Source organism: Strigops habroptila, unplaced genomic scaffold, assembly GCF_004027225.2.
Source record: "Strigops habroptila isolate Jane unplaced genomic scaffold, bStrHab1.2.pri NW_022045628.1_ctg1, whole genome shotgun sequence".
Classification (NCBI taxonomy): domain Eukaryota; kingdom Metazoa; phylum Chordata; class Aves; order Psittaciformes; family Psittacidae; genus Strigops; species Strigops habroptila.
Window position 1 is genome coordinate 457,194 of NW_022651105.1, and position 11,109 is coordinate 468,302.

The following is an 11,109-nucleotide window of genomic DNA, read 5'->3' on the forward strand; positions in this document are numbered from 1 at the left end:
GTAGTGGGCCTCTTCTGCACTCAGTGCCCTCCGCAACGGTGCCATCGGCATTGCCTCGCTCCTTGATTTCCCACCTAAAAGTCCAATTGCATGGATCCCCTACGATGCAGGCTCGAGGCTGAGCCGAGCCCGTCGCTTTGAGCACGAACATATGGGCTGCTACCACAGCCGAAGAGCTCAGGACTGATAAGCTGGTGTTGGGCCTTTCTTCTGACATAGTGAGCTCTGCAATGGTTGCAACCCAGCAATTGCTCTCCAGAGGCTCGCCTCGCTTTCCCTCACCCGTAAAAGTCCATTGGATGCAAGATCTAGCGGGCAGGCTGGAGGCTGTGCTCGAGATCGATTGAGCACAAACATTTGGGCCCTGCTCCCCACAGGCCGAAGAGCCAGCGGATAAAAAGCTGGTGCTGGGCTCTTCTGCTACATGGTGAGCGTCCGCAACGGTGCTATCAGGCATTGATCTACTCCCTCGCTTTCCCACGCTTAAAAGTCCAATTGTGTGCAACACCTAAGGTGCCCACTTCTGAGGCTGGTGCCGACGCCCATCGCCTTGATCACGCACGTCCGGGCCCTGCTCCCACCAGGCGATAGAGCCACGGATGACAAGGCTGTCTGCTGGGGCCTTCTCTGCACATGGTGAGCTCCGCAACGGTGCCACCGGCATGGCTCTCGCTCCTCGCTTTCCCACCTAAAAGTCCAACTGAATGCAACACCTACAGTGCCCACTCGAGGCTGTTCCGAGCCAATCGCATTGAGCACGAACATCCGGGCCCTGCTCCCACAGCCATAGAGCCACGACTGAAAGCTGGTGCTGGGCCTTCTCTGCACATGGTGAGCTCCGCAACGGTGCCACCTACATTGATCTCGATCCTCGCTTTCCCACCTAAAAGTCCAATTCAATGCAACCTCTTCAGTGCCCAGTCAAGGCTGAGCTGAGCCCGTCGCATTGAGCACAAACATTTGGGCCCTGCTCCCACAGCCGAAGAGCCAGGATAAAAAGCTGGTGCTGGGCCTCTTCTGCACATGGTGAGCTCCGCAACGGTGCCACCGACATTGCTCTCTCTCCTCGCTTTCCCACCTAAAAGTCCAATTCAATGCAACATCTACGATGCAGGCTGGAGGCTGTGCCGAGCCCGTCGCATTGAGCACGAACGTCCGGGCCCTGCTCCCACAGCCAAAGAGTCAGGACGCAAAGTTAGTGCTGGGCCTCTTCTGCACATGGTGAGCTCTGGAAGAGTGCCACAGGCATTGCTTTCGCTCCTCGCTTTCCCACCTAAAAGTCCAATTGAATGCAACATCTACGGTGCCCACTCGAGGCTGTGCAGATCCCGTAGTATTGAGCATGAACGTCTGGGCCCTGCTTCCATAGCCAAAGAGCCAGGACTGAAAAGCTGGTGCTGAACCTCTTCTGCACATGGTGAGCTCCGCAACGGTGCCACCGTCATTGCTCTCACTCCTCGCTTTCCCATCACAAAGTCCCATTGCGTGCATCATCTACGGTGATCTTATGATTCCATGATTGTTCTGTAGTTATTACACTGTTCTTTTCTCTAACCTGTGGGTATTACACTTCTATGATTCTCCTCCCCATTCCCGTGGCGTAGTTTCAGTGATTCAAGGAGGACGCTGGTTGAGAGCCAAGTGGTCAAGGGCCTTGTGTGGAGGAGGGGTGGGTTCGACACATGTTGCTGGGTCTAAGTGGGTTGTTTCGCTCAGAGACAATGGCGTTGGCTGGTAGGGTTGATTTGAGCAGGGTATGTTGTGCGGGGAGATTGGTTAGGAATGGGGAGCGTGTCAGGGCTTGTCTTGGTGGGATGTGGGGAGTCTGGAGGGGGAATGTGTGGGACATGGCTGGTGGGAAGAGCAGGGGGCACAGCATGTTGCACTCGAAGCATCATCATGTGTTTTTGAACCCTGCAGGTTAGCCAATGGGCTGGAAGGTGTGCGGATCGAGAGCGAGGGCAGCCTGTCCACGCTGCCCTTTCTTCAACCTCTCAGAGGAGGACTGTGGCAACTACATGTGTGTTGCCACGAACAAGCTGGGCAACAGCAATGCCAGTACCATCCTGTATGGTAGGTGCCCTGTTTTTCTGCAGCAAGGTATAGTGAGGAGGAAGAAGAAGAAGAGGAGGAGGAGGAGGATGAAGAGGAGGAAGGTGAGTGGCCAGCGATGGAAGCAAGTGGGGTTTTTTTTAGCAATGCCAGCCCATCGAGATGCTGAATGGCACGAGCCCTGAGCGGCAAGGATTCATCAGAGGATGCTGAGGAGATCTGCATTGGCCCATGCAGGAGGGCACTGCTTGGTGGTGGTCAGTGGCGGTCACGGTGGGTGTTTAGGGTGAGCAGCAGACGGTGAAGAGACAGGACATCATTGAAACGCAGGCGCGAGGAGAGGGCCCCAGCAGGTAAGGGCACACTTTGGGGACACACTGTAGGCTATTTGCAGGTTATCCTCTTGGCAGGGATACAGGCAGTTGTTAAGGGGTGCAGGCAGTGTGAGGTTGGGACGTGTAGATGTCAGGTGGTGTGGGTGTCACGTTGGGTATCGTAGGTGTCAGGCTGGGTAGTGTAGGTGGCACTTGAGGCAGCAGAGGTGTTGGGTTAGGTAGCATAGGTGGCACTGTGGGTGAGCTCCTGCGGCTGACTCAGGGTTAGCACAGCTTTATTAGGCCGGTTCCATCAGAGGTGCTTGGAAGTGGGACAACGTGTGCTCAGCACTGAAGGCGTGCTGACATGGGACATGGCATCACCCAGACATGTGGCCTGTCAGGTGCATGGCGATGTTATATGTGCCCGGTGTCCACCCCGAATGTTGTGTCCCTTCTGGAATCGCAGCTCTTGTCACCAAACATCCCGGGGTGCCCGACCTGTCACCTGCAGTTTTTCTTCACCCAAGGAAGTTGTGAATGCTCCATCCGTGGCAGTGTTTAAGGCCGGGTTGGACGGAGCAGAGTGAATGCAGGAAGGTCCTCAAGCTCTCCTGCTCACATTCCTCCCTCAGGGCATCTGAGCTCCCAAAGCTGTCGCTCTTGAGTGGGAATGCAAAGAGCTGCCCCTCCGATGGGAGGAGATGCTCTGGAGGTGGAGGGTGTCTTCCCTGATGCAGAGGAGCCAAACCTGCTCCCACTCAGGGTGGACATTGCCTTGAAACCCGGCGCTGCCTTGGCTCTTGTGACATCACCCACCACCTATGATGCCACAAAGCACCGGCGCTGAGGTAGGCACAGCCAGGTATAAAGCCAGGGCTGTCCCTGTGTGTGGCACTTGACAGAAGAGCTTACGGAGTGGTTGAGTCTCTCGTGAGCAAGCTGCATTGCTGGTACCGCACCTCAGTGGATTGCGGACAGAAAGCTACGGAAAGACAACTTCTGACCAAGTACGTGTGAAAAATCCTCCTCTCCCCTCCCCAAGTGCATTTTCCTCCTCCTCAGCTGGGGTGTGATGGAGGTGATCCCATCTGGTCTCATCTCATCGCATGTCATCACCTCAGCTCAGCTCATCTTCATCCCATTTCATCTTCATCTCATTTCATCGCATTGCATCGCATCATCTTCCTCACACCACATCATCACACCACATCACGACACCACATCTTCACCTCATCTCATCCATCTCATCTCATCTCACCCATCGCATCTCATCATCTTCCTCATTTCATAGAACATATCACCACACCCCATCATAATCCTTATATCAAGTCACGGCTCATGGCGATGGGACAGGGCAGGAGCAAGGAGCCGGTGGGTTGCTCCTGAGCTCAGCCCTGATGCGTTTGGTCCAAGCTTCCCCCTCCACCACCTCAATCTTTTTCCTTCATCCACAGGATGGCGAAGAAACCCCCCAGAACCCCAAGGAGGGCCTGGGAGGAGGAGAACAGGGCTCCCCAGAAGAGCAGATCTTCACCGGAGTCCAATGAGGAACCCCCGGTCCTGCCATTGAGGACTGGTGAGTGAGAGGCCCTGTTGGTCTGGGACCAGGACAAGGGGTGATGGGTTTAAACTGAAACAGGGGAAGCTCAGGTTGCACATAAGGAAGAAGTTCTTGCCTGTGAGAGTGGAGAAGCGCTGGCACAGCTTATCCAAAGAGGTGGTGAATGCTCCATCCCCGGCAGCGTTCAAGGCCAGGTTGGACAGAGCCTTGGGTGATATAGAATCATAGAATGGTTTGGGATGGAAAGGACCTTAAGCTCATCCAGTTCCACTGATGTCCTCCACAGGCAGGGACACCACACACTAAATCGTGTCATGGTTCCATGTCATGGAACTAGATGATCTTCAGGTCCTTTCCAACCCAACCCGTTCTAGGGTTCTCTGACTCTATGGTGCTCGACAGCAGCACCACATTTCCCTGGCATGCTGGCGGAGGGCAGAGCTCCTTCCTCTGCTCTCCAAAGCTCTTCTCCTCCTCTATTAGATGCCACCTGGTTACCCGTTTACAGACTGGAGCAGGACAACGTGGAGCGCATCAAGGCATTTGTCAAAAGCCCAACAATGGTAGGCATGGCCATTGTGAACAGGGGCTCTGCTGGTGGGTGCTGGCTTCAACCAGGGCCCCCCTAGAGTCCAGTCCCGCTGTCCCCTCTCATACTGCCTGTTTGTGTCTCTGTCCCCCCTGGTTTCCAGGATGAGCACCAGAAGATTGGCTTTCTAGAGAGCATCTGCTGCCTGTTGTGCACCGCCAGGTACTGCGGCTTGCACCAGGGGCTGGATGTCTTCTGCCACAAATACCATCTGGCAGAGATGATCAAGGTGAGGAGAGCACCCTGGGGATGCTATGGGCAGGGGGCAAGGCCTCCAGCACTCAGTGAGGGCAGCATTGGTGGCACTGGGTGCTGGCATCTACCACGTCCCTTATCCCCATTGTGCTCTGCAGATGCTGCTCCAACAGGAGCCCATGGACCAACTGTTCACCAAGGTGCGGCATCTCGCCATGGATGCCATAGCAGAATTGAGGTACCACAACTGCCCATCCCTCCTGGGGACCCCAGAGCTCTGTGTCCCCCTGCCCAAGGCCTCGAGGCACTGCTCCCAGCAGCAGTGTCCAACTGGAGCCCTCTCTCTTTGCAGCTCAGTGGAGACAGGGCTGGCAGGCCAGGAGGAAAGCCTCCTGGAAATCTGCTGCAGAAGTGTCTTCTTCCTTCCTCCAAAGGAGGAGTTTTCGGGCCTGGACACATACTACTTTATCTTCGTAAGTGCTGGAGGAGCTACAGGAGCCCACAGCTCCCTGCGGCTGCTCCCTGGTCACGCAGTGCTGCGGGATGAGCATGGTTTAAGCCCAGCTGGCACCTTAAGTGCTACGCTCTGTCCTCCTTGCAGATGCTGGAATCCACGGACAACATGCTCTGGAGGCTGGTGCTCAACTCTCCTGCCCCCAGGGCCAGCGAGAAGCTGCGGAACATCCTGCAGGTCTGGCATGTGCTGAATGGGGTTCACAGGGGCTGTTGCTCACCCTGGGAACAGCGCTCTTGCTTGAGTGGATGGTCCCCACACCAGTGCCATGCACAGAGAGCGCCCTGCAGGGGTGGTGCCCACCTCCCTTGGGTAACCAAGGCCCTTCTGGAGCACAGTGGCTGCAGAGGGTGGCATCTACCTACGTGCCCAGACACAAGGGGCAGTTATACGAAGCCAAAGGGGCAGGAACCCCACTAGAGGCTTTGCTGCCCACTCTCAGGAGACTGATCCCCCCTGGGCTGGCATCTTTGCTGCCTCTCATCAGCCTGGTTTGGGACCAGCTTGGTGGGACCCATGGGACTTGTTAGGAAAATTCCCTTCCCCTTAACTATTAGATAAGCCACTCTTTAAAGTATTAACATGTCTTTTATATATATCTGCATATATATATATGTATATTTATTTATATGTACACTGTAATCATAGAATCATAGAATGGGTTGGGTTGGAAAGGACCTGAAGATCATCTAGTTCCAGTCCCCTGCCATGGGCAGGGACAGTGATGAGGTAGTGGATTTTTGCTGCTAGTTTCAGCCCAGCCCTGGAAATGAGGATGTGTCTTCTCTTAGGCCTTTGTGACACGGACATCAGCCACAGCCAAGGGGACAAAGACCTTGGTTCTGTCTTATTCAGCCTTGGCCATTGCACCGCAGCCCATCCTGCACTGTGCCTGGGCCTGTTTCCCTGCAGGCTGCAGGCACCCAATGTACTTCCCCAGCTTCTTCTCACCCCAGAATGTCCCTTCCTGTACTGGTGCCCCTCCACCCTCCCCTTGACACACAAAGCCACGGGCTGATCCTGACTCCCTCGGGGTGATGTTCAGCATCAGGAACCCCAGTAGAGGCTCAGAGGAAGCCTTGATGGAAGGAGTGCGGGTCCAGCCCATGCTGCTCCTGCTGCAGCACGTGTCTGCTCCCAGGGCACACCAGCAGCTTCTCTCTGCCCAGGTCCTGCTGAGCTTCACCAGCTCTGAGAGCGCCGTGGTGCGGGAGAGGGCCCTGGGGAGGATCAGGACCCTGAGCCAGTTGCTGTTTCACCATCACACACTGAGGGTAAGGAGCAGGCAGGCTCCAGCCAGAGCATCTCCCCCTCCCTGCACACCAGAGCAGGCGGCAGCTCTCCCCGCATGGGGCTGCTTGGGGAGACGGGGCCCTGCAAAGCCTGCCTGCCCTCTGCCTTCTCCTCCTCCTCCTTTCTCCTTCTCCTCCTTCTTCTTTATCCTTCTCCTTTCTTCTTCTTCTTCTTTCTTCTTTCTTTTTTCATTCTCCTTCAGATTCTTCTTCTGGTCTTTCTCCTTCTCCTCCTTCCTTCTCCTCCTTCCTTCTCCTCCTTCCTTCTCCTCCTTCCTTCTCCTCCTTCCTTCTCCTCCTTCCTTCTCCTCCTTCCTTCTCCTCCTTCCTTTTCCTCCTTCCTTTCTTCTTTGGGTTCTTCAGGTTCTTCACCTTGTTCTTGTTCTTCCACCTTCCTCCCGCAGGGCTTGCACCCGACTGAAACAGACCTATGCAGCCCTGTCTCCCAAGAAGAACTCTCAGTCCCGCTCCTGGGACAGCTTCTGGGTCGTCTCATCCTTTTCCGATTTGCCAAGGATGAGGCAAGCTCTCCAGCTTGGAGTGCTCTTTGGTGCCTCTATAATTACCTGCAGCATCAAGAAAGTAAGAGAAGTTGTGGTGGGCTTCATCCCTCTGCACACACACGTCTCCTGGTGGGGCTGCTTCTCGCCTTCCTCCCTCCTTTCAGCAGCTTGAGCCCTGCTCTTCTGTGGTTCCCACAGCCAAAGCTACCACTGACTCCCATGTCCCAAAGGCAGGTTTTCCCTGTTTGTGAAGAGCAGCTCCATGCCTGCATCACCCCAGTGCCTGCAGCAAGAAGCTCTTCCTGATGCCCTCCAGTAACCTCCTTGAGCGCTTGTGTCCTGCAGATCTCGGGGTGGTTTGGGAAGCTTGATGGCAAAGCTGCTGTGTCCTCCTGACTCTTCTGTGTCTCCCTTGTTGTTCAGGCAGGCCAAAGCCAAAGGGGGAAGGAGAAGAGCTCAAATGGGAAGAAGAAAACAGTGCCCAAGACCTTACCATGGTAATGAGCTCCCCCCATTGCTGGGACTCTGTGGCAAGAGCAGGGCACGTGTGTGAGCAAAGGCATCCAGAAGCAGCAGGGGCTGGTGTGGCCTCACTGTCCCTGGTGGGACGGTTCCTGCTGTCCTCAAGCAGGGACAATGCGGTGCCCATGAGCCCAACCTTCCTCCCCTAGGCGTTTGCAAATTCCCTTTATCCACGGGAGAGGGCAGACTTTGTCTGCGTGGCCATCGAGGCGATGAGAGACTCCAGCATCTTTGAGAAGTGGGTAGCAGAAGACATTCTGGATCTGGTCATGAGAGACGTTGACTTCTGGCTGGCAGATGTGAGTGGCCTGTGGCTGGGTTGCCATGCCCTTCAGTCCTGTCAGGCCTTCTTCCTCCCTCCCTCCCTCCTTCCCAAACCTAGGAGGTGACTTGAAGCCACTTTCATGCAGCAGAGAGGGATGGGAAATGGCTGCACTCCAGTGGCAGCAGCACCATCCTCCCCTGTGTTCCCCCCTCCAGGTGCCAAGCATCGTAAGGAGCATCCATGAAAGCCTGCAGCAGAGCAGCAGAGATTCAGCGTGGTGCAAGCTGGGCGCCCTCCTTATCCTGCTGGTCCTGAAGCACCCGAGGGCATTGACCATCAGCATGGTGCTCAACATTCCCTCAAGTGACAGGTATCAGCCTTGAGGGCTTGTTCCCTGTGGGCAGAGGGGCCTGAAGACACTCTGGCTTCCAGACCCAAGAACCCATGGCAGGGGAGTTGGAACTAGATGATCTTAAGGTCCTTTCCACCCCTCCCATGGGGAGCACCACCTTTGCCCTCTGCTGCCTGCCCACGGCATCCCATGGGGTGCATGGACCATACTGACACAGCTCTCTGGCTTGCAGCGCTGGCATGGACATGTGGGAGCTGATCCTCACCATGCCCAAGACTTTGGAGGTCTTACGGGAGCTGCTCGGGATACTGCAGGACACAGGAGACACCTCCATCCCTGCCTTGGTTGTGAGTTAGAAAGGGCCTTGATGGCCTCCAGCGAGCCCCGCAGGCTCTGTAGTGGCTCACTGCTGTGTTTCCTTCAGGCCATGGCCTCCAGTGAGGATGCTGGTGAGGAGTCCCATGTCGAGAGCTCTCAGGACCACCCAAGCCTGCGGACAGTGTCCCTGTTGCTTGAGAGCCTCCTTGTGCTGTCGGAGAGACCTGACTTGGTGAGCAGGGCATGGTCATGGGGAGCCCTCTTGGCAGTGGGTCAGGGCATGGTCATGGGGAACCCTCTTGGCAATGGTGCACCTTGGTGAGTGCAGTGTTGTGTCAGGGTTTCACAACAAGGAACCTCCATCTCTTCCTACAGGCAAGGAAACTGCAGATCCTCCTGCCACACATGACGGGCAGGCTCCAGAACACCAAGGAAGAGATCAAGATAAAGGCCCTGGTGATCATAAGGAACGCGATGGGCCACCTACAGAAGAAGGAAGCCAGCCCCATTGCTGTGCAGCTGGTTGGGGACCTCCTGCCCCTCTTTGATGGAGTAAGGCTGTTGGGCCCTGCAGATGGGCACCCTGCAATGACTCGGAGCAGGGGCTGCTCCCTGGGCTCTCATGGGATGGTTTCTGGGCTTCGCGTCCCAGCACAGCTTCCCCCTGCTGCAGGATCTGCCCCCAGAGCTTCCCCCCTCACATCAGCATGGGCAGGGAGCTGCTCTTGCTCAAAGTCCCCCTTTCCTCCTTGCCACCAGGAGTCCAGCCAGCTGCGAGAGCTCTCCATCCGCCTCTTCAGAGTCCTGCTGGACTCGGTGGTGAGGAGCGACAAGAGGAGGATGAGGAGCAGCACACGGGGCTTTCTGGTCCCGCTCTTCCTCCGCATGAGCGACCAGAGTGACAGCGTGGCCGAGGTACAGATCTCCGAGCCCCCCATCTTTGGGCCAGGGCATGTTCCACCTTCCAAAGGGTGGGATCACCCCAGGATCACCCAGGCTCTCCTTGCCCAGGCCATGGTGCCATCTCCTACGTCCCGTTCTTGTGCAGGCCTCCAGGGAAGCGCTCCTTGCTGCAGCAATGCTCCTCGGGTGGCGAGAGCTCCAACACCTCCTGAAGACAAGGCAGACATGGAGGATTGCAGAGTGCTTGGTGAGGGGCTCTGCGCTCTGCAGCCATGTCTCTTCTCCACGTCCCTCTCCCATCTCTGTGCCCATTGGCATCCCTTGGACCACCCTGCCCATCCCACAGGGCTCCTGGCTGGGAGATGGGAACGGGCAAGGGGAAAGGGAGGCGCTGGGAGAAGGGACTGCTGCAGCCAAGCGGGGAGGCTCTGTGGCATCCCATCCCCTTGTGCTCTCTGCAGCTGGAGCGGAGCAGGAAAAGGGCTGAGGAATACCTGGACCAGAGCGTGCCGTACCTGGAGGATGCTCAGGCCCCCTTGCGAGAGGCAGCCATCAGGTTCATCGGTGAGCCACAGCCCCTGGGGTCCCTCTTTAGGCCGCCGGGCCCCAATCCCCACCGCTGCCCCCCCGGGGATCCCTGGGCTCAGCACCGATGGGGAGCAGGGGGCTGATGGATCTCTGTGCCCAGGACTGGCCGCGCGGCCCCTAAGGGGCAGGAACGAGCTGAAGCTGGAGCAGATCTGCCGAGGTGAGGAGGGAGCAGGCTCTGGGGAGAATGCCTGGGGGTCTATGGGAGGCTCATCTCAGCTCTGTCCCTTTGGCTCACAGCCCTTGAGACGCTGCCGGAGGAAAGTGATCCCGTCATCTGTTCCCTGGCAGTTCAGACCGTGCTCATCCTGAGAAGGCCACCGGTGCGGCGCACGTTGGGATGGCGCCTGCGAGCGCTCTGCTGCTGATGCTGGACAGCTGGGAGCGGCAGCCCTTTCCTTAGGGAAAGGGGTGTCATCCTTAAACCTGGACTAAAGAGCTTCAGAAACAAAAGAGCTAAAAGAGCGGCTCCTGAGCTGCCGCGTTCCCAGCGGTCCATCTTCTGGAGACAGCAGGGGCAGAGGGACCCTTGCTCTGAATAGCACCAGGCAGCAGAGAGGCATCAGGCAGCACAGACTCCAAACCTGACACCATGTCATCCAGCAATAAAGAAGTGGAGGTTTTGTAAAGGGCTCTGTGTGTGAAAGCTTGAAAATGGGCAGTTTAGAAGTGCAGGTAACAAGGAGAAGCAGCGGTTCCTTATGAGCCCCTAGAGCTTGAGGAGAGGTAGAAGACTGGTACCACGTGGATCAGGAGAGTAACGGCCAACCTCAGACAGCTTAGGAAAGGGGGTGCCAATGGGAAATGAAACGGTGTTCCTAAAGGAACTTGCTCCATTCTAATCCTAAAAGTCACGCTCCTTGAGCTAAGAGACCCTTGCCCACAGAGACCCTTACTCACGGGACATGTGTAGTCAAGTAGAAGTCTAGAAGAGTTAGGGTTGGAAAGGACCTTAAGATCATCTAGTTCCAACCCCCTGCCTTGGGCAGGGACACCTCACACTAGAGCAGGTTGCTCCAAGCCCCTGTGTCCAACCTGGCCTTGAACACTGCCAGGGATGGGGCAGCCACAGCTTCTCTGGGCACCCTGCGCCAGCGCCTCAGCACCCTCCCAGGGAAGAACTTCTTCCCTATGTCTG

General features: G+C 56.6%; 1 protein-coding gene across 1 annotated transcript; it reads left to right on the top strand.

Annotated features, from left to right (window-relative positions):
• The first annotated feature begins 3,593 nt into the window (after window positions 1-3,593).
• LOC115603225 lies at window positions 3,594-10,601 on the top strand. The gene is made up of 19 exons (XM_030474966.1): window positions 3,594-3,945; window positions 4,414-4,493; window positions 4,623-4,748; window positions 4,873-4,952; window positions 5,067-5,187; window positions 5,316-5,405; window positions 6,398-6,502; window positions 6,925-7,102; window positions 7,447-7,520; window positions 7,695-7,844; window positions 8,026-8,180; window positions 8,395-8,509; window positions 8,587-8,712; window positions 8,856-9,032; window positions 9,240-9,395; window positions 9,529-9,630; window positions 9,845-9,947; window positions 10,072-10,131; window positions 10,212-10,601. The coding sequence occupies exons 1-19, from the start codon at window positions 3,825-3,827 to the stop codon at window positions 10,337-10,339; spliced, it is 2,247 nt and encodes a 748-aa protein (XP_030330826.1). The 5' UTR covers window positions 3,594-3,824; the 3' UTR covers window positions 10,340-10,601.
• Window positions 10,602-11,109: the final 508 nt, after the last annotated feature.